We start from the raw sequence: 24,800 nt of genomic DNA, 5'->3' as shown, positions 1-24,800 counted from the left end.
TTTAATTGTGAATTTTTTTATAGAATTTAATTTAATTAATTTATTCCTTTGTTTTTTCATACAATCGCATAAAAATTATTCGGATGTAATTGTTTTAATTATTAAAACTTGCTTTTCATAAGTTTTTATTAAAAAAAAACATGTTATGAATGAAGAAGATATGTCCTTGTGAAGAAAAAGAAAAAGAAATGCACAAACAAGGAAAATGAGTTTTAGCTAAGGACAATTTTGACAAAAAATTATAAGAAATATATGTAGAAAGGATTTTAAATAGATTTCCGAACATTCGCCACGATAACAGGAATTATCCCAACCTTTCATCGAGGAAGCCTGCATGCGTGCAACATCAATCAATGTGTTGAAGAGAACTGAGAGCCTATTCAAGCATCAAGGTAACGGTTAATAGCTTGATAAGCTCACCAGACTTCCGATAGACCGACTTTTGAAGGTCAAATTCAAGACAAAATCAATGGGGAGAAAATATACCAGTTCGTGCTTTGTATAACAGGAGGGAAACTGGAAACAAAAGCAACCGATGAACACCAAATACAAGGTATACTGCTCTTCCCTGTCATTTCAGAACATGATAACTATTATGGGGAAAAAAATCATCTTCAGATTAGGATTCCTACAATACATTATGCAGATTCTATCTACTCTTCGAGCTACAAGATTCATACGAGCTCTTCAACTCATGCCACAAGCAAAACAATGTGTCATAAACATCATCATCATCAAAATTACAATCTCTGATTCGTGAGACATTTACTAGGGTCTTCAACCACTCTTCATGGAGAGTTGAGAACTCAGACCTGCGCTCACTTGACTTGAAACTTTCTCCAGTTGAATTTTTCATCAGTTGACCAGCATGTGAAGCAGCTTCAACAACATGCTCAGGAATGCCAGCCATAGTTGCCACTTGCAATCCGTAGCTCCCTGGGCATGCTCCAGATGCAAGCCGGTACAAGAAGACAAGGTCCCGGTCGCTTTTAGAATAGCTTTCAGGTTTTGACTTGAATGCACAAGCCATGTATTGTAATGAAACATGTGGATGAGAAGCAAATTCTTTTGTGAGCGGGTGATAGTGTGTTGCAAAAAGCAATCGACAGTTTATCTTCTCAACAAGATGGCGGAATACCTGCATGAATGATCAGAAGCAGTATAATTTGCTAACGAAACAACTTCAATTATAATAGGCGAATAAAGTTTTGAAACACAACAGATATATGAAGCTTGATATTATTACAGGTAATAGTGTCGTAAAATAGAAGATTGTATATTAGGCTGTTAACATTACACTTCCATAAAAAAGTTGAAACTATTTCAAATATACCACACAACACTACAATCACAACATACTTTAATTATCACAGCGTGCAACTAGTCACATAACTACAAGTATTTGGATTATTAACAAAACACTAAAAGATGTGTTGCTTTTAATTTTCACCACTTTACAAAGTATTATTCATTTTAATATTGCTTTGTTTTTGTTCATCATGTCTGAAACAAAACCCGTTGCTACCCAAGCCTCCAATAACAAGCCACACTTAGTCCAAATCACCACCATCTGTCTTAATGGTGATAACTTGCATTGGTCTCAATTTGTGCGCATGTATATTTAGAGGCAAGAGGGAATAGGTTATTTGACCAGTAAAAACAACCAACAAGGAAGGATCCAACATATGCTACCTAGGATGCTAAAAACTCCATGTTATGACGTGGCTTGTGAACTCCATGGATGAAGATATCAACTCCAACTATGTGTTATTCAACAACAGAGAAACTTTGGGATAATGTTTACCAGATGTATTCTGATCTGGGTAATCAATCCCAGGTATATGACTTGACTTTGAAACTTGGTGATATCCGGCAAGGAGAAAACAATGTCACCAAATACTTCAACACACTAAGACAATTGTGGAAAGACCTTAACTTTTTCAATGATTATAAATGGAAATCTACATATGACTACAACCACTGCAAGAAAACGAAGGACTTTCAAATTTACGAATTCCTCGCTGGACTCGATGTTGAGTTTGATGAAGTTAAAAGGGAGAATAATAGGTAACAAACTCATAACTCCAATTAGCAAGGTATTTTCAAAAGCTAAAAAAATAGGAGAGTCATGAGGAGTCATGCTTGGAAAACAAGCAACTGGAAGTCCTATTGAGAACTCTACATTGGCTATGCTAATGCAAATGTGAGTAGGATTATTGCAAATCACTGTTAGGTGGATTAAAAATCTCACATGTGTGACTATTGTTACAAGCCACATCATACACAACAAAACTTGTTGGAAGCTCCATGGAAAGCCATCTATTTGGAAAAGTAGCAGACCTGGTGATGAACCCAACGTGTGGTTCCTCCATAAATAAAGTTGAGAAAAGCCTTTTTAGTAGAGTAGATATACCAAATTCTACAATTGTTACATTCCAATCATCATCTAGTATTCCTAGTGTTTCCTTGGCTAAAATAAATAGCCATCTTGTGCCTTATATCTTGTTGTTCAGATTCTGCTTCTTGGATTATTGATTCAGCCGATCATATGACTAGTCATTCTCATCCATTTACAAACTATTCATCATATCCTGATAATGAGAAAATCAAAATTACAGATGATAATTTCTCATCTATTACAAGAAAAAGGTTAATAATAATTTTTTAGAGCATAATTCTTAAATTTGTCCTCCATGTTCCTAAACTAACCAAGGATTGTAATTTTCATGTTATTTTTTATTATTCTATCTGTATATTTCAAGACCAGAACTCAAGGAATGTGATTGGTAGTGCTAGGATGATAGACGGTTTTTACTACCTTGATAACAACTTCAATAATAATAAAAAAAAAAATCTCAAGGCTTTAATAGTATAAATTCAATGTTTGTTTGTGAACAAATAATGCTTTGACATTATTTATTGCTGAAAGAGAACTAGGACATCGTAGTTTTCTCTAATCTTAAACATTTAGTTCCTGAGTTGTTTAAACATTTGGATTGTTTATCTTTTCAATGTGAAAGTTGTCATTTATCAAAAAATCACCGTGTTCCGTATATTTCAAAACCCTACATGCTTCATAATCTTTTTATTTAATTCATAGTGATGTGTGAGATCCTTCAAAATTCACTATTGTATCTAGAAAAAAAATGATTTGTTACATTCATAGATTATCACACAAGATTATATTAGGTTTATTTGATGAGTGAAAAATTTGAGGTAGTAACATTGTTTAAAGATATAAATCAAATGATAGAAAACCAATATCAGACAAGAATTATCATACTTTATTTATTTGGGAAATTTTTTGAAAGCAAAAAGGATTCAACATCGGTCTACATGTCGTGACACTCTTAAGCAAAATGAAATTGTTGAGAGAAAAAACAAACATTTACTTGAAGTAGCTCGTGAATATTCCAAAATACTTATGTGATAAAGCTGGTTTGACGACATCTTATTTGATTAATAAAAGTTTTTAGTTGCAATCTTTGTCACATACTAAGTAAATTCCAATCTAAACTTGATCCTAAAGCTGACAAATATGTTTTCATCTGATATGCCTCAAACAAAAATGACTGCAAATCTTATAATCCTTAAACTATGAAAATTCATGTACGTATGGATGTTTCTTTTATAGAAAATCAACCTTATTTTACCAAAAATCATCTTCAGGGGAGAAAAAAAGAAAAGATGATGGTTTTTTAAACATATATGTTCAATTGCCTATTACAATTATGAACAATACGATTTTCTCAGCATCACAATCTCAGGAAAGGATGTTCATGATATTGAAATAAATGGAAAAACTAGTCAATCATTGTTATGTGCAAGTGTATTGCAAACAGGGGAAGTATTACAAAAGGATCAAACTTATCCATATACTGAGCTTCAAGTTTATACTATAAGAACTCATACGAAAGGTAAAGACTTGCATATCATCCCAACACAAGATCAACCAAATTCTCTGAGAGATGGTCCTGAGAATATTCCATGTATTCTTACTTCTATTGTTCCTTTTAATAATGAGCTTATAGACCTAGACATTCCTATAGCTACTAGAAAAGGTGTCTAATCCTGTACCAGTTATCCTATTACTAAATATTTTTCTTACCAAAAACTTTCTAATAATCATAAAGTTTTACCTTTATGATATCTCAATTGTTTATTCTAAAAACTTCTTAGAGGTAGTTGACTTGCCAATGAATGCTCTAGACAATCCGAATTGAAAGTTAGTGGTTATGGAAGAAATGAATGCTCTAAACAAAAATAGCACTTTGAGTAGTTGACTTGCCAAGGCAAATGAAGAAAGTAGGGTGCAATTTAGTGTTTACAATTAAATGCAAAGCTGATGGGAGCATAGAAAGGCACAAGGTAAGGCTAGTGGCAAAACACTTCACACAAACATACATTGACTATCATGATACATTTGTTCAACCTAAGCCAAAATAAACTCAATTCAGGTGTTATCTTCACCGATGAACTTTAGTTGTCCCTTACATCAATTGAATGTTAAAAATATTTTTCTAAATAAAGACTTGGAAGAGAAAGTCTTTATAGACATACCACTTGGGTATGAAGAGAGAATTGACTAACATAAAGCCTACAGACTAAAAAAATCTTTATATGGCCTTAAACAAACTCCTACTGATGGTTTGAACACTTTGGAAAGGTTGTAAGACGTCATAGTTAATGTCTAAGTCAAGCAGACGTACCATGTTCTATAAACATTCAAAGAAGGTAAAATTGCTATCTTGATTATTTATGTAGATGACATAATCTTGATAAGTGATAACAATTTCGAGATGGAAAGACTAAACTTGTTGAAGATTTTAAGATCAAAGATTTGAAGTTCCAACCTGCTAAAACTAAGGTGGTGAATCGAGAGCAATTGCACATAGGATTTGTGAAGTTGTGTGGATTAAAAGGCTTTTACAAGACTAGAAGATTCTTAACTCCTCACCCACAAAGGTATATTATAACAATAAGACAACTATCTCAATTGCTCATAATCCAGTTCTTCATGATAAAATAAAGCACGTGAAAGTTGATGAACACTTTATCAAAGAAAAGATTAATAGTGGAATGATTTGTATACTATATGTTCCAACCACCGAGCAAGTTGCTAATATACTTACAAAGGAACTTCACAAAAATTTAACTAATTAATCAGCAAGCTAATAATGGAAAATATCTTCAGGCTAGCTTCAGGAGGAATGTTGTAAAATAGAAAATTCTATATTTGGTTGTTTATAAATTAAAAAATAAATTTGGTATTAATCAACTCCTTAAATTAAAGATCACTTCTAATTAGGATATATGATTTGATTTGGTTCTAATGTCTTGTATTCTCTTTTAAATAGAAACCTTGTGAATTAAATCAATAAACTGATGTCTTCAAATAGATCTCTCAGTTCATAGAATAGAGGAAGACTTTTTCGGTCACCCAAAAAGTGAGGTAGGTGTCCAAGTGGGTGGATGCAGAAGACAGCATTTCCTAGCCACAACATTTCTAACGTTACAAATTATTTGTATCAGCACATGTCGATGTGTATAGAAACTAGAGTTGTACATGCAACACAAGTTTGTCTAAGGCCAAAACACACAAATCTATGACCATAATGACCAAAAAAGGCTCCAATATGCAAGAAATATATTTGCATTATTATGTACCAGTTACCTACCTATCTCAAGTGGATAACCTAGAAAAGTATAACTTGACTAGAACCAAGGATGCGAACATCCATAGAGATGAGAAATAATAATTTATATCCTTAAGGAGTTAGATATAGAATACGAGTTCTTAGTAATGGAATAAAAAGGGCAGGTAAATCAAGGAATAATAGATCAATAAAAAGAAATCTCACAGCATATGCAATGGCGTATCCATCATAAGTGCTTGTTCCTCGACCCAGTTCATCAAGAAGGACAAGGGAATCTTGAGTGGCATTTTGAAGCACCGAAGCTGTTTCTGTGCACTCAATGAAGAATGTACCTAGAAAATGACAAGCTCGTTTCTATTATCAAACTCCGGAATTAAGAAGCACATAAGCGAACACTCATTAATGCATGTGGTTGGGTCACATCTATTTGCATAATCCTCACTTTCAACATTTAAAGGACTCTGGGGTCCAGAAGTGAGAGTGAGACATCCGGGATTATAGGCCAAGTTAGTATGTGGGTACCTTTACATTCCACAACGGTTTCCTTTCTTTTACTTTAAGCATTTTTGAAATCATATGATATATCCTATTTTAAATTGCCTTGAAGAGATTTTGAAGATTTAGATGGACAAGATCCATTAGAACACAACCATTTACATCAAATCTATAGTAGAATTACAACCAGAGTAAAACAACCACTGCACAAAACTCTATCAACCTTAGATTCACCACTGCTGTATTTATAGGCATTATGAATCCTTTCTAATAACTTAAATCGAGGAGAAATTTAGAGCAAGCCAACTATGACATAGATTTAAACAATTTTAATTTTTTTAAAAAAAAACACTAAACAAATCCATAACACTGTATTTTACCATCAAGAAGCCATTTATGACCTTCAGATGAAAAGCAGGATTTCAAATAAAACAGTCAACACTTACCAGAATTTATTCTTGCAACATGATAATCATGATTTGGACCACAAAAGTGCATAAACTAAAAAATATAAATTTACATCAAGAAAGTGAATTTAGATCACATAAAGAGAAGCAAACTTCCAAGTGAAACCAGTAAACTGTTATCTTGCTACAACTTACTCTCGCCTGTCATTATTCGATCAGTGGCACCAAGCCGTGTAAAAATTATGTCAGCAAGTGAGAGAACACACTTCTCACCGGGAACGAAACAACCAAGCTGCGAAATTGCCATAGAATTAAAAACTATATGTTAAAATATGCCAAAGAAATGAATTTTCTAGGGATGTAGGAGGCACAGAAGTAATTTTTTCAAGCTAGGTCTAAAGTCAAACCTGTGCTAGTATAACAGCTAGACATGTGGCACGCAGAAGTGTTGATTTTCCACCCATATTTGGTCCAGTCAGCAACACAGTGCGGGGATGTTGGCTATCTGAATCCTCACCAAGGAACACATCATTTGGGACAGGCAATCCATTCTCTCCAAGGGCAAATGGGTGCCATAACCCTTTAATCTTAAGTACAGGCCCCCCTTCCCCCTCACAGAAAGAAATGGATTTTGAATCAGGCAAAATAACAGGTCTACACATAGCTCCACATGACATGCTTGCTGTGACTGCGAAAGATCTAAGCACATCAATACAATTGATTGCATGAATGACTTCACCCCACTGTGCAGCTTTCTCAATAAATAACTCAATCAGCACAGAAAGCATTCCAGCCTCTGAATCTGTCACATCACGATTCTGATACCAAATACAGTATTAGTAATGTGCAAAAGTAGGCATAAAAACAGAATGCAATATCATCACCCACATAAAGAAAATAAACACTAACAAGAAAGTACAGATGTTCCAAAAAGGAATGGCCATATTGTTAAACAGTCAATATAAGCCAATGTGTGGTGTGTGTGGTGTGAGAGAGAGACAAAGAGAGAGACATTTTCTAACAGAGAAATACAGAATTCCACAGAGATGCATGCTCAGTTATCAAGGATGCCAAAAGTCCTTTATTACTGCAGAACGTAATAATCTGAGGGGGGAAGAAATCAAGACCGAATGTTGAACTGTGAAAAAGAAAGCAGCAGCAGCTACACACCACATTACATGTACACATGCATAACTATAATTTTAATAGTAGCCTCGAATAAATAAATTAGTATATAATAATTAATATAATTTCATACAAAAGAATACATCTGCATCATCTCAATTAGAAACACAAGGATCCAAATGGGGAGAAAGGGAAAAACATTGGTTGATATATCCAAAACATAAACCAGAAAGAAGCAGACCTGGTAGTTTGGGAATTCACTATCTACAGCTGCTTCAAATTGCACAAGGAATTTTTCAAGCCCATTACTACCAAGAAGCTCTGGAAGTTTAAAATTTTTTGATAATGATGAAATTAGTTGCTCTTCCTTCAGTAATAGCAATAACAAATCCATTCCATTCCGAAGCCCTTTCACCAGAGACCCGAACACTTTCACCTACACAACACTTACTGCCACTTCAGTAGAAGGTTCAGGACTAACTAGAGACTTGCTGAATTGTGACACCCTATGAAAATCATCGTACATGTGCACTCAAAGAGATTTTTACAAGTAAAGATTTGAAATCAAATAAGACAACTTACTCTTTGTTTCAACAATTTTTTGCTAATCAAGGGCAGTGCAAGAGAACCTGATGCCTGAAAGCTAACCTTAACTCGCCCAAGCATTCTTTCTAAATCTGGAAGCTTGCGAAGATATTGAGCAATAACTAACATAATTTCTGAACGAGCCATTAGATTTTCAATTACATCAAGCCTATTATTAATGCCTTCAACATGTTTCAGTGGATGGCAGATCCAATTCCTCAAAAGCCGCTTACCAGATGATGTCACGCAGTTATCAAGATAGTTAAACAAAGTACCTGAAATCATGAAGAGAAAAGGCTTTCAATATTTCATTTAAAACTCTTAAAAATCAAAACCATAGATTTGAGGATGATGATAATTTCATGGGAGATCAAGGAATGAACACACTGGCCTGATGAACCACCATCAGCACTGTTACTAAAAACCTCCAGATTTACTAGAGTCTGCCCATCCATTCTAAGGCAACCCTTATAAACTTGGTAGGGTAGAATATCTGCATTCCTTAAAACATCATCAAACTGCACAAAAGAAAAGGCACAGAAATCTTTATAAGCAACAAATAATCAGGGATCTTAACAGTTAAAAGGCCAACCAGAGAAGGGAACGGAGGAGGTTGACAGGCAAGCATACCATCAATCTGGATAGATGACCAATAAGCCCGCCAAGAGCACATAGAGATATATCCTGGTGCATTATACTGTCAAGTGCATGGTTCCATGGATTTGTAGACCATTTAAAGTAATCCTTCGATTGAATCAAATTTTTAACTTCAGAAGCATCCACAAAATCAGTGCCTGGCAGCACTGGTGACAATTGCAGTGCTGTAGAACCTGCAAGGAATGGGTGAGGGAAATGAAAAGGTGAGGTTGTGCTCCTCATGATAGCTTGGATCATAACTTACATATCCTTTTAATGACAGATTCTTCAGCAATAAACCAAATGTAGAAAGACTTATTTAAGAGATCAATAATGAAGGTGGCAAATTATTAAACAGGAATCACTTTAGAAAGGAGACATGTAAATTTAAAATAAGTCATGAGATGTATAATTGGAGTATGGTTAGACTACGTTCACCAACCAGGAGTATGTTAGCTGGCTACCACAGTTGGACCTCACATTGATCAACTAACTTGTGCATCAAAGCAAACAAAGGAGACTGTCAAAGATTTATTCATAACCTTGCTGGAGAAGTTGCAGCAAAGGAATTCACATTGATTTGAGCAAAACACCCAAGATAATAATATGCATGCAGGAACAGCATCCCATCAAAATACATAAATGCAACTTGTTATCTAGTAAGACTGCCTAAAGGCCTTCATGCATAGAGAAAGTGCACAGAGTATAAAATAGCTAAATCTGAAATTACTAAAAAATAGGACATGAGTTACTATCTTTACACAAGGCTACAAAGACTAAACAAATCACATACTAATCATCGAGCATATTTTATACATCCAACAAATATCCAGCAAGTTTCAAGTTGGTCCAGACAACTGTCTTTCATTTTCTAGAAGATTTTTACAAACAAATTATAGTGAAAAGACAATAATGACACAGGAAATAAGGAAAGATAAGAAGGAAGATCAAGCTAATCTAGGAAAAAAATATGTGCAAAATAACAAAATACATTCTGGCAAATGGAAAGTTCAGAAGGCATGTGCTCATCCAAGGCAGGTGTACAAAGTCTTCCCTTCTTATCAAGAAATACCAGTTAATATATTTGCAAGTGCAATCCTTAATCTTAAATGTATATGATATATCTTGTCATATGAAAAAGGTCGGTATAAACTTACCTATTAATGAGTACTTCCTAAGTTCTTTCTGAGCGCCTCTGGAAAGCTCTGCAACATAGAAATCCTCAAGCTTTAAGCTAGGCAAAAAAACAAAAAAACAATCCAAGAGCAAGAGAACAAAAACAAGAAAAGGCATGTACCTCTATTTTCATATATGACTTCCTTAGGTGAAATCTATAATCAAATCACAGTAAGATATTCAAAGGTTAAGTACTTGAGAGCACACAGAATAATGAAACAAACAAGAAAGATAAAGGAGCATACTTGCATCAATAATGCCCCCAAAGCAGCATGTGACGCATCATCATTGATTGATCCAACCCAAACTCGTAGAGCAGCACAATCAACAAAAGCAAACCCATAAGCAGTTGCACCATTATCCACCCCATAGTTTCCCTAAAGTTATCACCCAAAGGAATAACCAGATAGGATAGCACAATAAACTTTCAAGAAATGCATAAATAACAAGGACCATTTAAATGAATAGAATAACAAATGAAACCAAATTTCTAATTCTCCAAGCTGGGCAAGTTTATAAGAACAAGAAATGGTAGAAAATAATAAAGTCAACTGCATATCTAACATACTACGTGGACACAAAGTAATCAAAACATTTTAAACAGACTGTTCATTTTAAGTAGTGATAAAGAAGAAAAATTGCATCATAACAATTCAGCAATTCGCTCTTCTAACTCATGATTTATCAATAATAGCCTGATATCAGGAAAATGTGAGTTTTTAACAAAAAAATTGTCCTCCAGTTAAATGATGCGATCACAGAATAAGCTCGCACAAGATTATTTTAGCAATATTTTGAAATTGAAGATGGGCAAATTGCAACAATTTGAGAGAGTTCAACACGAAAAATGTTGCTGCAGCAGAAAACTGTAAGAAGGTAATCATTACAAACCTCTTTTATGGCAAGAAGGTGAACAGCATCAGGCCCCATATTATGTCCAGTTGTGGTTGATGGGGTGACAACTTGTACCAATTTTCTTTGGATTACCTGAAATTCAACATCAATGATAAAACAAGGAACTCAGATAGTTACCCACATCATGGCATTGATTTACTATTTCAGTTTCATTGAATTAATGAAAACCACAAATGATGCATGGTGTTGAGAACATAATCTATAAGAGATGTCATATCTGTCTGAATGGTTGAATCAACAAGAATAATTGAAAAACAAAAATCTATCAGAAACATGTCTCCTTTAAAGCTGCACGGAAAACTCACAGAATTTGCACCCCTAGATTTTGCTTGATCAGATGTTTCCAATTGCTCCACTCTTCCAACTTTATATCTTGACAAAGAGCACAAAAGCAATAAGTGAACTGCAAATGTTCCGGACAAATGTGGAAAGAGAACATGGGATTGGCTAAATCTCAGCTAACTACTACGATTTGAGTGAAAGATCTTGTTTCATATCTTCAGCCAATATATGATTAGCATAAACGATGCATAATGCAAGTTGAAAAATGCTTTTCTTTTCATTGTGCTTCTTAGATACAGGAAGAAATGAAGGAAATAAAAAAATTTCCATGACAGATGGCCAGTCTGGTCTACATGCTGGCTTCTTACAATTTAAGAATAATATTAACTACATAAATAGAGATATAAAACTAGTAACAATGAAATCTTTCATTCATCTTGAAGGCATGACATAACAATGAGAAAAAAGGAAATTATGGTTCAGAGACAAGGTCTGCTGCTCCCCTACCCACGAGCTACCAGCTTTTCAACAGCATCGTCAATCCCACTTTCAGATATACCAACCTGATCACAAGGCAGATGCTGTTAAATAAAACACATATGCATAGAACTGTAATTGTAGCAATTAAAATTGGCTTTTAAATTAGACAAATTTATCTTTGAAGTCACCTGCCGACATTTCCCCACACCGCTTAATGTCATTTTCCAATCAAGCTCTTTGTGACCAATTTCAGCATCCAGTTCATAGAGCTCATAGAATTTTCCCTGTGTTTCATCAGTCACATAAACATATTGGTCTGATTTAAGAACCCAAAACTTCAGAAGACACTAAAAGAAAGTTCTAATTTTCAACCATGACACACATTAATAAATTTGTAAATATAAATCTCAGTCAACAGAAATGTGTGTGTGTGAATGAGTGAGTGAGTGAGAGAGAGAGAGAGAGAGTTAAAATACAAGTTACAGTTCAAGCACCGCATGCCAACATTGGCTGCATGATTGCGGTGGCAATGCCTCTTTTTTCCTATTGGATCATACAGCCAAGATGCACATCCACTATTAATGAGAAAGCAGAAATTTCAGAAGAAAATGATGCATGATTAGCATTAAATCATTACCCAAAACTTCAGAAGTCACTAGAAGAAAGTTCTAACTTTCCACCATGACACACATTAATAAATTTGTAAATATAAATCTCAGTTAACAGAAATGTGTGTGTGTGTGTGTGTGAGAGAGAGAGAGAGAGAGTTAAAATACAAGTTACAGTTCAAGCACCGCATGCCAACATTGGCTGCATGATGTTAGTTTTGCAGTGGCAATACCTCTTTTTCCCTATTGGATCATACAGCCAAGATACACGTGGTATATGCTCCACTATTAATGAGAAAGCAGAAATTTAAGAAGAAAACGATGCATGATTAGCATTACATCATTCTTTTGAATTGAATTGGTTGCTGATGATGTTTATTGCAAGTCCAACCATTTAGCAAGGAAACAGAAATTTTTCAGAAAAATAAGAATGAACTGCTTGCTGATGATGCTTATTGCATGTCCAACCGTTTAGCAAAGAAAACAGAAACTTTTCAGAAAAAATAGAATGAATAGCTGGGTCATGCTTTAATGTAACCTTATGATGTCAAAAAGTTTCAGCAACTTCAAAAGTATCAGAAACTGCAGCAATACTACTAACCACTTTAAAGAAAAGTAGAACATCCATGTACTGAGATTTGACAGTCCAGTATTGCTTTTGAGAAGCTGACATTTTCTTCAATGCATCAGGTGGTAAGTACAGCGTCTTTTTGTCATAGAGAGGATCATTGGGCCTTCTCCTATTGGCATCCCTGATTTGGGCAGGGTCAAGCCATTCAAACTTGCTTGTTGAATTAGATATTTCCTCATGATTTTTTATCAAGGAAGCTGGGTCCTGTAGTGGTTTCACTCTTTTGCTAGAGTTTAGGAAGGAACAACCATTCTTATCCTCAAACTTAGGAACGTCCTCTAGAATTCTCTTCAGACGAGGAACTAGGGGTCGCATGCCTGGTGTATGTGGCCCAGGAACATCATTTACACTTTCAATATTCAAGACACTCGTTTGATCAACCATGCCACTGGAACTAAAACCATTGTCTTTCTCAGAGTACAGTGTATCCATTCCATGCTGAGGCAATTCTTTTGGGATAGTAAATGTAACAGATGTAGAGCAAACATTAGCAGAATGAACCTGGTTCCTGCATCAATTTGCATCAGTTACACCCACTATGAGAGAAATTTGAGCCAGCAAGGTACAAGGACACATATTTATCACTCATATACTATTAGCGATCATCAAAACAAACAGAAATTAGTCAAAAAAGGAAGCCTATCACATTAGGGTTCGAACACTAAATCCTGAAACTATTTCATAAATGTTCACAACACAAAATCAATCACAAGATAGAAACTCATTGTATTTAAGAAATGCCCTTAAAACATATTTGTCCTCATAGACTCCACAAACTCGCTTCACTTAATAACTTGCAACTCCAAAATTTACTTCAAATTTCAACAATCATTTCTAAAATCTCCTCTCGTGATCCGCACTCTTTTAGGATTTCCATTTGCTGGGAGTATTCTTGAAATATTAAAATTAACAAATGAACGGCTTCAGTTCAGCTTCAACAAGAAGACTAATTATAAAATATTGAATTATTTTTTAAAAAAAAATATTCCCTTCATAATTACATAGATAAACAACAATTCAAAGATTTTAATTAATATTCGAAAAAAAAATGTTACCTCCCATTAGGTTTTTCTCTGTCATCGACCTTAACGAACTTATGCATTATGCTCGAGAAAAGCGAAGCAACTTTGGCCTCCTCGTTCTCCTTGATGTTCACCGGTAATATCTGACGTGGCACCTTTTCTGGTGGCGTGTCAGTTCCTCTAATTTCAATAGACGAGTCCACCGGTCCATGAATCGCAGGTTGAGACACGTTTTGATTATGTTGCTTCGCCGAGAACAGAGGAGCTTGCCGACCATCGGTCCTTTCTCCGGCGTCGGAGCTCTGACTGGGCTGCGAGGGTTTTTGGAAGAACGAGAGTATCGATTTTTGGCGCGGCATTTTCGTACTCCTAGAGAGAATCAACCTTTAGAGATGTGAAATTTTTATTAAAATATATGGAGTCTATGACTCTATACAGTAGAAAACAATTGGCGCCAAAATCTGCCCCTTTCGGCTCTCAAAATTTTCAAAGGAGAAAATGACGCCCTGATTTTAGATTTCACTGGGTGGTTATTGTTGATCTGGATGTCTGATATTCATCGCTTCTTCTAATACGGCCCTATTTTTTACCTTTTAAAGGATTAATATGGTATTGTGTTAACTTTGTTTGATTAATTAAATAGTACAAGTAAACATATATCTGCATTTTAAATTTTATTTTTAAAATAATTTATTTTTTATTCAGATCTATATTTATTTTGTTTTGCGTTTAAAAATTAATTTTATAATAGTTTTAACTAAATAAATATTTTTTAAAATTATAATTAAAAATATTTTTCTTAAAATATAACCACCCAAAACACATGCTTAAAAGTTCAATCTTAGTATAAAAAAAACTATTTAAAATTAACACTCTCAAATTATTTTATTGCTAAATTATGGTTTATTTTGATTGAAATTACTCATGTCAAATTCTCTCCTCTTAGCGGTGAGTATATCACGTACGAGAGTCACATGTTTTCCTTAAAAAAAAAATCATGAAGCATTGGAGAGTTGATTTATTAATAATAATTATATACAAATTTAAGACATTTTAGAATATTGGTGGATGTTTATTTTTATAACTTTCTTTAACTTATATCTTTCAACTTATTTTATTTTTTTACATTTTACAAAAAAAAGTGCAGCACGGGTCGTGTTATCTATAATTCTATATAAAATCACAAATTATTTAACAAAATTTATTTATTTATTTATATTTAATACTAACATTATAATATAATATAATAGTAATACATAAATTTTAACTAACCACTAATTAAGAAAAATAAGTTTTAAAATATTGCAGACTTCTAAAAATTAGATCAATCTCATTTTTATTTTTATTTTCGTATGAAAGATTAATATAAAATAGCATGCGAGAAAAATAGTTTAACAAAACAAGAACGAGATGTTGATGCAAGTAGCACCAATTAAGATTAATGACGTGGAAAAAGCATACATCTCAAATCAAGACTTGAGCAATGACATTCAACCATGTCATAGAATACGAGAACATGAAAACTTACGATCAGCAAAGATAGCCAATAACGATGAGCCAAATCATCACAATCGGTGAAATAAAGAGAAATATATTAGAATATCATAAATTGAGGGGTAATATAATCTCTTCTTAAAAAATACTTAACCAAGCATAACTTCATTTATTTTCTAGAGATGTAGACTGTACAACAAAAAGGCAATCAAGCACAATTAATCACATAAACAAAACAGGAACAGGTTGATGCTATGAAAAAACAACCAAACACAATTCATTACAAAATTTAAGTGAGCTAAAGATTTAAGTTGAGCAGTCAAAAGACTGGTTCGATAGCAACAAACTTTTCCACCAATTAAAAGATGATTTGTGAGAAGGTGGCTGTATATCAAAACCATGTAAAGATACATGTATAATATTTAAAAACATTATACAATTTTTTACATAAAAATTGCACAAGATATAATCCTCAATGAAGTCTAGCAAGACTTCAGCAAACAGAAACCCAGTAAAATTCTAAGCCTAACAGGGCTGAATTTGATTTTCAAAGCCTAGCAAGACTTAATTTAATTTTCAAAGTCTAACAAGGTTTCGAGAAAGAAGAAATGCAACAAAGTTCTAAAGCCCAACAAGGCTTAAGACAATCTTAAACTCAGCAAGGTTTAGCAAGAAAGAGTTCCCGACAAAAAAGACCTAGTAAGGTTCTGAGTCTAGCAAGGCTTTATTGATTAAAAACCTGGCAAGGTTTTGAAAAAGAAAAAGTCTAACAAAACTCCAACAAAATGGACCCAGTAAGGTTTTGAACCCAGCAAAGCCCTCAATAATTAAAAACTCAGCAAGGTTTTGACAGAGAAAGAGTTCGGCAAAGCTCCAACAAAAAAGACTCAACAAGGTTTTGAGCCAAAGAAGGCTCTCATTGATTAAAAACCCAGCAAGGTTTTGATATAGAAAGATTCTGGCAAGACTCTAGCAAAAAGAACCTAATAAGGCTCTCAACAATTCAAGACTCCAACAAAAAAGACTCAGCAAGATTTTGAGCTCAAAGGGCTCCCAACGATTAAAAACTGGCAAGTTTTTTACAAAGAAAAAGTTTGGCAAGACTCTAGCAAAAAGGACCTAGCAAGGCTCCGATGATTGAAAATCAATAAGGTTTGGACAAAGAAAAAGTCCAACAAGAGTCCACAAAAAAGGACCTAGCAAGGTTCTAAACCTAGCAAGGCTCCAACGATTTAACCAACAAGGTTTTGACAAAGAAACAGTCAGACAAAACTCCAACAAAAAGGACCTAGCAAGATTCTAAACCTAACAAGGCTCCTAACTATTAAAAATCGGTAAGGTCTTGAAAAAGAAATAGCCCAACAAGATTTCGGCAAAAAAGACCTATCAACGTTCTAAGTCTAGCAAGGCTCAATTTGATTTTCAAAACCCATTAAGGTTTTAGCAAAAGAAGATTCAAGCAAAACTCCAACAAATGAGAACCCAGTAAGGTACTGAGACGGCTTTAACTGATAACAAGACGTCTAACATAGATAATCCAAAGAAAAATCAAAAGATGGTCTACTTCAGAAAATACAGGTCATCCAAACATAAACCATTCGTGAAAAAATCTATATATGTTTTACCAAAATTTGAACCCTACCATTAAGAAGTCCAAGCTTGCCATTAGGAAGGACATGTGGTAACCTTGCAATCAGGAAACACCGGGAAATTTAACCATGTCATTAGGAACCTTCCATTTTAACCTTGTTATCAGGAATCCTCCATCCGAACCCTACCATTAGGAAATGAAAATTTAACCCTGCAATCAGGAAGAATATGTATCAATCCTATAATCATGAAATACTATGAAACTTCACCTTGTTACAAGGAATCCCATATTCCAATCCTACCATTAGGAAATGAGAATTTAACCCTGCCATCAAGCATGATAGGTGCTAACCCTGCAATAATGAAATGAAAATTTAACCCTGCAATCAGGAAGAATATGTATCAATCCTATAATCATGAAATATTATGAAACTTCACCTTGTTACAAGGAATCCCAAATTCCAATCCTACCATTAGGAAATGAGAATTTAATCCTGCCATCAAGCATGATAGGTGCTAACCCTGCAATAATGAAAAACCTTGAAATTTAACCATGTAATTAGGAATCTCAAATTCAACTCTGTCATTAGAAAATCTCCATTTTTTTAACTCTTTTAGATAATGCTTTTGGCATTATTTATTTTTCAGTACCTTTTAAGCCCATATCTCTTTTTTTTTTAATGCGTTTTCCATCCCTAAGTTTTAAAATAGTGCGCTTTCTAGCCTTATCTTTTTTCTTCAAAGTATACTTTCTAGCCCTCACCTTTCCGATAATGTGCCTTTATGCCCTATCGATTTCCTCATAAGTGCACTTTCCAACCCTCACCTACTAGATAATGCGCTTCCTAACCCTATTTTTTTTTTCTTTTGAGTGCATTTTCCAGCCCTCATCTTTCAGATAGTGCGCTTTTTAACCTTATTTTTTTCCTTTTAAGTGTGCTTTCTAGCCCTCACCTACTAAATATCACTCTTTTTAACCCTATTTTTTTTTCTTCTGAGTGTGTTTTCCAGCAATCACCTTTCAGATAATCTGCTTTTATACCCTATCTATTTCTTTCTAAGTGCGTTTTCAAGCCCTCACTTCTGACACTTTTGAAAAGATTGATCATTTCTTGATCTAGTAAATCCACAACCTTTCTTTCTTTTTTTTCTTTACAAGTTTTCTATCTAAAGTACTTGTTATCGTAAGTATTGTAAAGAGGGAGGCAACTGTCATAACCTAATTTTGAGTTTCCTTTTAAAAAAAAATTTCTTTTAAAAACAAAAAATGAAAAGCAACAAAAAATAAAAAAAAGAAAAAAGAAAAAAACTAGCAACTAGGTAAGAGCAAGTTGAGAAGGGTTTCAAATGCATAGAGGAACTAAGCTAGAATTTTGGACAAAATTGGGAGCCCAATTGTACCTATTGTACCTAAGATTGAAAGACAATGTAGATTTAAGGTTAAATTAAATGATTTTCGAATGAATTTGCATAAAAGTTAAGTCTGATGACTTAATAGACTTTTAATAAGCCAATTTGATTTAATCATGGGCCCAAATAAAGGTTTAATTAAGTTTAAGAGTTAATTAATTAGGTTAAATTAAAAGAATTAATTAAGTGCAAGGATTTAATTAGACTTTTAATGGATCAAATTAATTTTATTGGGGATTTAATTGTTGAAAAATTAAGTTTGAAAGCCTAATTTGAGCTTAATCGAGAAGATTGAAAATTTTAAGGACCAAATTTAATTTTTTATGCCCAATTGGATGACATCAAAGATAAAATTACAAGAAATTAAAAGTTTAAAGATCAAATTGAAGAATTACAAAATCAATGACCACTTTGTAAAAACCTCAGGGTCCAATCAAAGAAGTTCAAGGTGAAATTGCAAGGGATCTAAAATATGAGGGCTGCTTAGGAGTTCTATTACAAAGTTCTAAAAGTTTAAGGACTAAATTTAAAAAATACCATAATTTCGCTATTTATTATCTTATTCCTATTAAAATAATAGAAAAGGATGACAAAGTATCCACCTTTAGCTAGGCCTTAATATCACAAATATTATATCAATTCATATTGATATTTATATTTCACTCCAAGCTAAAATTTTAGCTCTAATGACACCAAAAACACTTGTAGATTCTTTTGAAAAAAACATCACCCAACACTATTATGCATACAAAAATAGCATTGATCTTTTCTTTATTAGTTATAAAGTAGGACAAATTTTTGTTCTTAACTCCAATAACTGGCTAGAAGTTTTTCTTCAATATTAAGAATCGAGATCTCATTAACATGTAAGCCTCCAAACCTTTTCATTTCTCATGTAAAAAACTATAAAACCTATCCCAAGTAGCTAGAAAAAGAAGGAGCTTGTGAAGAAGTAAACATAGCATAAAAAAAAAAATGTTTCCCACATTCCCACATATAAAAACCCGTGACCTCTCAAGGAGAAATCACCGAAATAATTAATTCCCCTCCACGACAAGCTGCCACTATGGTTCATCTCCTCCTCACCAGCCGTCAGCATAGGACAAATTTTTGTTCTTAACTCCAATAAATCCAATAAATGGCTAGAATTTATTCTTCAATATTAAGTATCGAGATCTCATTAACATATAAGCCTCCAAACCTTTTCACTTCTCCTTTAAAAACCCTATAAAACCTTATCCCAAGTAGCTAGAAAAAGGAGCTTGTGAAGAAGAAAACATAGCATAAAAAAATGTTTCCCACATTCCCACACACAAAAACTCGTGACCTCTCAAGGAGAAATCACCGAAATAATTAACTCCCCTTCACGACAAGCTGCCACTATGGTTCATCTCCTCCTCACTAGCCGTCAGCCATGAGCAGTAGCACCTGGAAGCAAAAGAACCGTGAACTCTAGCAGCCCCAGCCAAGCAACAACAACTTCCTCTCCTCTAATATAGCAGCAACACTGGTTTCAACAACTTGAGTTTCAGTCACACCATCAGCAACAAATGCTAGCAGCTCCTCTCAACAAGCTGCCACTGTGAGCAGTAGAAATCCTCTTCTCAGCAAGCTGCCATCGTGAGCAGCAGAAGGTTTCCTCTTAGACCTTGTTAAGCCACGTCAATCGGCAAGTACCCTTAGGCCAAATCCCAAATATATGAGTTGAAGTGAACGTGAATATTAGCTGCATATGCCATACAGGAAGATTGGAACGTGGAATGTTAGCTGCAAGTGTCATGCAACAAGATTGGAACGTGAACAATATATATATATATATATATATATATATATATATATATATATATATATATATATATATATGGGCACGCAGGTATGCAGAAGAGAGTTCAAAATTGTGCTGAGGAGTGGGTTACCTACAGGACTGGGTCCTCTGCAGTTGTGATTTTTCTGTCACTTTTATTTCAGTTTGTTATAGTTGTTATGCTTATTGTTTTGTACGTGTTACTTTCAGTTTTTACGTGGGTAATCTCACATCGTGAGTTACCAGCTTTTCCTTAATTTTAGTTTTGTTGAAAAATAGCGAAAGAAAAGAAAGTTGTTGATTGTCACTATTTCAACAACTAAAATGGCCAAGCTTGGTGTTAGAGTTCTATTTGACGAGATGAGTTTGATGGTGGTGGTATTTTTTCCCTCTAGATTAACTAATATACTAAAATATCTAAGGTATAATCCCAGTTATGTTCATTGTTCATATGAACAGTGAAGTAGTTGGAGGTTTTTTTTTTTCAATTTTCAAACTTTTTCCCCTTGCAATTAAATACATTTATAACCTAATTAGATAGAGTTATACTTTACATTATGGAAAAAAATACCAAATTAAAATATAGAGGATTGAAAAGTAAAACACTAAGAAAATACATGACTCACTCCAAATTCATAACAATTTTTATTTTGGTCCAAAAGTTTATTTTGCTCATTCTTAATCTTTAGGTTTGAAAGATGATAGAGAAAGTCATTGGAAAAATAGTGAAAGAGGAAACAAGTTGTAAATTGTCACAATTTTAACAACCAAAATGGCTTAGCTTGTGTTAAAGGGTTCTATTTGATGGAGTTTGATGGTGATGGTTTTTTTCCTCTAAACATAACAGGAATGAAAAATCGAGTTTATTTTTTATGTTTGGAATTTAGTTGTTTGATTTTGTTTATAGATAATTTTGAGGTTTGTTGGGTGGTTTATAATGATTTTATGATGTTATTGTGTTTTTGGGTGAAAAATTGCTTAAAAAATAAAATTTTAGGCCAAAAAACTTATCATTTGATTTTTTAGCCACCACAATGGTGTCAAGATTCGAGTCACTAATAAGTGACAGCTCATCTACCACTTGAAGTGACTTGTTGTTGGCTTAATTAAAATAACAAAAATGGATAACATGCCATTGACGCTTTAGGAAAAAAAACACAGGCGCGCATGGGCTTTTTTAATTTAATTTAGGCCCACACACTTAAAAAAAATACCATTCAATTTTTTACTTATTTTCAAATAAGAATATATCAATCTTTTATAATCATACCAAAAAAATTTTTATAGCCCATCATTATTTAAAAAAAAAAAACTTTATCTAGTTGTTTTTGTAGTAGCGTATATTTTTTATTGTCATTTAACTAGATGACAAGGTTTATATTTATTTTATTGGAGTAAAATTAGTCAAACAAACTTTTATACAAACATACATGCCAGATATTGTTTAATAAAGAGTAAATCACTTAAAATACATTGGATCCATATTTTACCATTTAAAGTAAATGGGTATGCATCAATGTATAAAAAATTAGTAAAAAACTATTTATTTATATAAATCACTTTTGAAGAAATATTAAAAATTATTTATTTATTCATTAAAAAATAATGATACCATTTTTTTCTCGGTCCTTTAAAAAAAAAACAAATGTTGAATTAAAGAAATGATACGAAGAAAACAAACAAATAAACTGAAACCAAAAACTATCGTTAGAAGTATAGGTGAGCAAAAAAATTGAAAAACTGATTTAAACTGAGAAAATAAAAAAAACCGAACCATGAAAAAAACTTGATTAAACCGATTAGAATATTTAGAAAAAACTTCCAATTCAGTTCGGTTTCGGTTTCATAATGCTGAAACTTATAAACTCCAACCAAACCGAATCGGTTCAGATTAAAAGAAAAGATATTATAAATAAATAAAAAACTTTCTATTCTAATAACCCTAGCAGCCGCCCCTCCCTATAGAGTCTCTAACCCTAGGCTTATTCTTTTACGTTCAATAGCAAGTAAAAAAAAGCCCCCTGCTCTGACCCCCCTTGCCTAGCCTCTCTGGTACAATTGTATTCTTCCCAACACTTTCTCTATGTGAAATAGCTGGAATGCACCCTCCAGCCTTATTTCTTTTCACTTCTGTTATCATTGCCTTTCTTGGCAAATCCTGCAAGAATCAAACACACAAACCCTCTTCTTTTTTTTCTTATCATTCTCCAAACTCAAAAGGGTGGTGGACAGGTAGTCATTATATTACCTGTTTTTTAGGTGTATCTGGGGATTGATTCCACAACTGGACATATCTAAGCCAATTAGATTTCTTCTTATGATCGTTGTTGTTGATGTTGTTGATACTCTTGTTTCTCTTATTATTGTTCTATGATTATTGTTCTTGATGATCATCATCATAATGATTATTATCATTTTCTTCTTGGATATGGAACTCTGATTATTGTTGTCAACATAAGTGGATTGGAGGCACTCGTTTTACTTGAATTTGACTACATATTCATCATACACAATAATCGTGTATAGGTTTTTTTGATTTTTGATATACAAAACCAAATCAAACTAAAACCGGTCGGTTGTAATCGATTTCGGTTTATTTATCTATTTTTATAAAATTCAGTTTGGTTGTTTTTATAGGTAAAAACTGAATCGAACTGAAAATAATAATCCCTAATCAAAAGCTAACTTCAGTAATAACATCTGTTAATTAAACGAGATTTATAACAAATTAGAAATATGAGTCTCTCACTTCAAGAGAAAGTAAACAGTCTATAAATCCCTACTTTCAAAGAAACATTTGAAGAGTAGCCCCAGATGAAATGACATCATATTCTGAGAGAATATTTTTTCCGTCGCGGGGACATAACAGCTGCATGATATGTCCTGCAACACCAGAATGGTACTCACAGCTAAGGTTGACTTGTACTAGTTAGAGGTAAGGTGGTTGCAGAGACACCAAGGGGTCGAGAGCTACATACTCGATGCTTAGTAGTTTCTGGTATATTCTCATTTAGGGAGTAACAATTGTCATAATCCAATTTTTTAATTTTCAAAAAAATATATATTAATAAAAAAGGGGTAAATTAAAAATAAATTTGAGAATTGGATCAAGACAACACAAATTTAAAGTTTGAGGACTAATAAAGAGGAAATTATAAAGTTGGAAGTCAATTTAGCTAAACTTGAAAGAATTGATGAGTTTAAGGACTTAATTAACTTTGAAATTAGTTTAATTAATGAATAAGAGGCTTTCTTTTAATTAAAGAAATATCAAAGTTTTGGTCAATTTGGGGTCAAAATTGCAAGAAATTAAATTCCAAGGACCGAAGTGAATAGGCGTTGATATATATATGGGGATAATTGATTTTCAGGGGGTTATTTTGAAATAATTAAAAGTTCTCAATTAAGGTCTGAATTGATTAAACTAGAAACTAAGGACTATTTTGTAAATAATGCTAAAATCCAGGGGCAAAATTAAAAAAAAAAGAAGATTTCCATGAATAAAAGCCCAATTGCAAAATTTCAGAACTTCATGGGGCAAATTGAGTCAAGAGAACGACGTCGTTTTGGAATCCATTGTTCATCCTTTCCTTCTTGGAACAGAGGAACCCACCTGCAAAAAAAAAAAAAAAAAAAAAAACACCAATGGCCTCTGCTAGACCCCATCATCTCACCAAATGCAAGCCAGAATGCAGACCAAATGGTCCACTATAAATCCTCAATTGACTTAACTCATTGTGCCCCTACAATACGTCTCTGGTGTCAAGAAAAAGCCATCACCAACATGCCAACAATGGCAAGACTGTTGGTGTCCTAATCCCATCAAACTCGGGGCCAATTTTTATCTTCACACAAGATCACAATCCTAAGAAGATAAGGATTGAGTTTCTCTTAAGGTGGCCTCTAAAAGCAGAGGACGCAAAGAGACTGGAGGATGAAAAAAAAGATAGAAGAAAAAACACAAGAAAAGAAAATAGAGAAGCCAAAGAGACCCTTAACCTTCTCTTATAGCAGATTGTTGACCCAACCACAGAAAAAAAAAACCAAAGGAACAGAGAGAGAGTCGAGAAGATCTAGAGAGAGAAGCAAACCCAAAACCAGAGAGAAGGATGATTAGAGAGAAACAGACAAAACAAAAACAGAGGAAGGAGCATTGCCCAATCCAGCACCACCTCGAGTCTTCGTCTTCAAACAACGTCTGAAGCAGATAAGTAATTCTTCTTCCCCCGCTTATGGTTTGTGTGGATTACCGTTAGAAGTCAAAAACTTGGACAACTTATAATTTGCAACAACCTAGCTTTGAAGAAATTATTTAAAGCCGAAAAGAACATCTGATCTTCAGGTAATCTTTATAAAATCCTAAACAACTTTATATCTGTCTAATAGGATCCTTGGAACTCTAAAAAAATATTTAAATTTACAGTTTTCACTGCGTATGTGTTTCGAGAAACTCAACAATATACATTAACAATCCCTTCATTGA

The 24,800-nt window shown here is 33.6% G+C and overlaps 1 protein-coding gene across 1 annotated transcript; it reads right to left on the bottom strand.

The window, feature by feature from the left end:
* Window positions 1–538: 538 nt before the first annotated feature.
* LOC112327899 (DNA mismatch repair protein MSH7) lies at window positions 539–14,550 on the bottom strand. The gene is made up of 17 exons (XM_052453514.1): window positions 14,053–14,550; window positions 12,968–13,505; window positions 11,947–12,042; window positions 11,786–11,841; window positions 11,302–11,368; window positions 10,973–11,068; window positions 10,327–10,458; window positions 10,203–10,236; window positions 10,063–10,110; window positions 8,900–9,099; window positions 8,661–8,787; window positions 8,267–8,544; window positions 7,926–8,120; window positions 6,967–7,377; window positions 6,755–6,851; window positions 5,862–5,989; window positions 539–1,138 (listed from the first exon to the last, which is right to left on the bottom strand). Exons 1-17 carry the CDS (start codon window positions 14,376–14,378, stop codon window positions 650–652), a joined length of 3,318 nt encoding a protein of 1,105 aa, XP_052309474.1. The 5' UTR covers window positions 14,379–14,550; the 3' UTR covers window positions 539–649.
* Between the last annotated feature and the right edge of the window lie 10,250 nt (window positions 14,551–24,800).

Source organism: Populus trichocarpa, chromosome 6, assembly GCF_000002775.5.
Source record: "Populus trichocarpa isolate Nisqually-1 chromosome 6, P.trichocarpa_v4.1, whole genome shotgun sequence".
Lineage (NCBI taxonomy): Eukaryota > Viridiplantae > Streptophyta > Magnoliopsida > Malpighiales > Salicaceae > Populus > Populus trichocarpa.
This window is presented reverse-complemented; position numbering and strand designations above follow the sequence as displayed.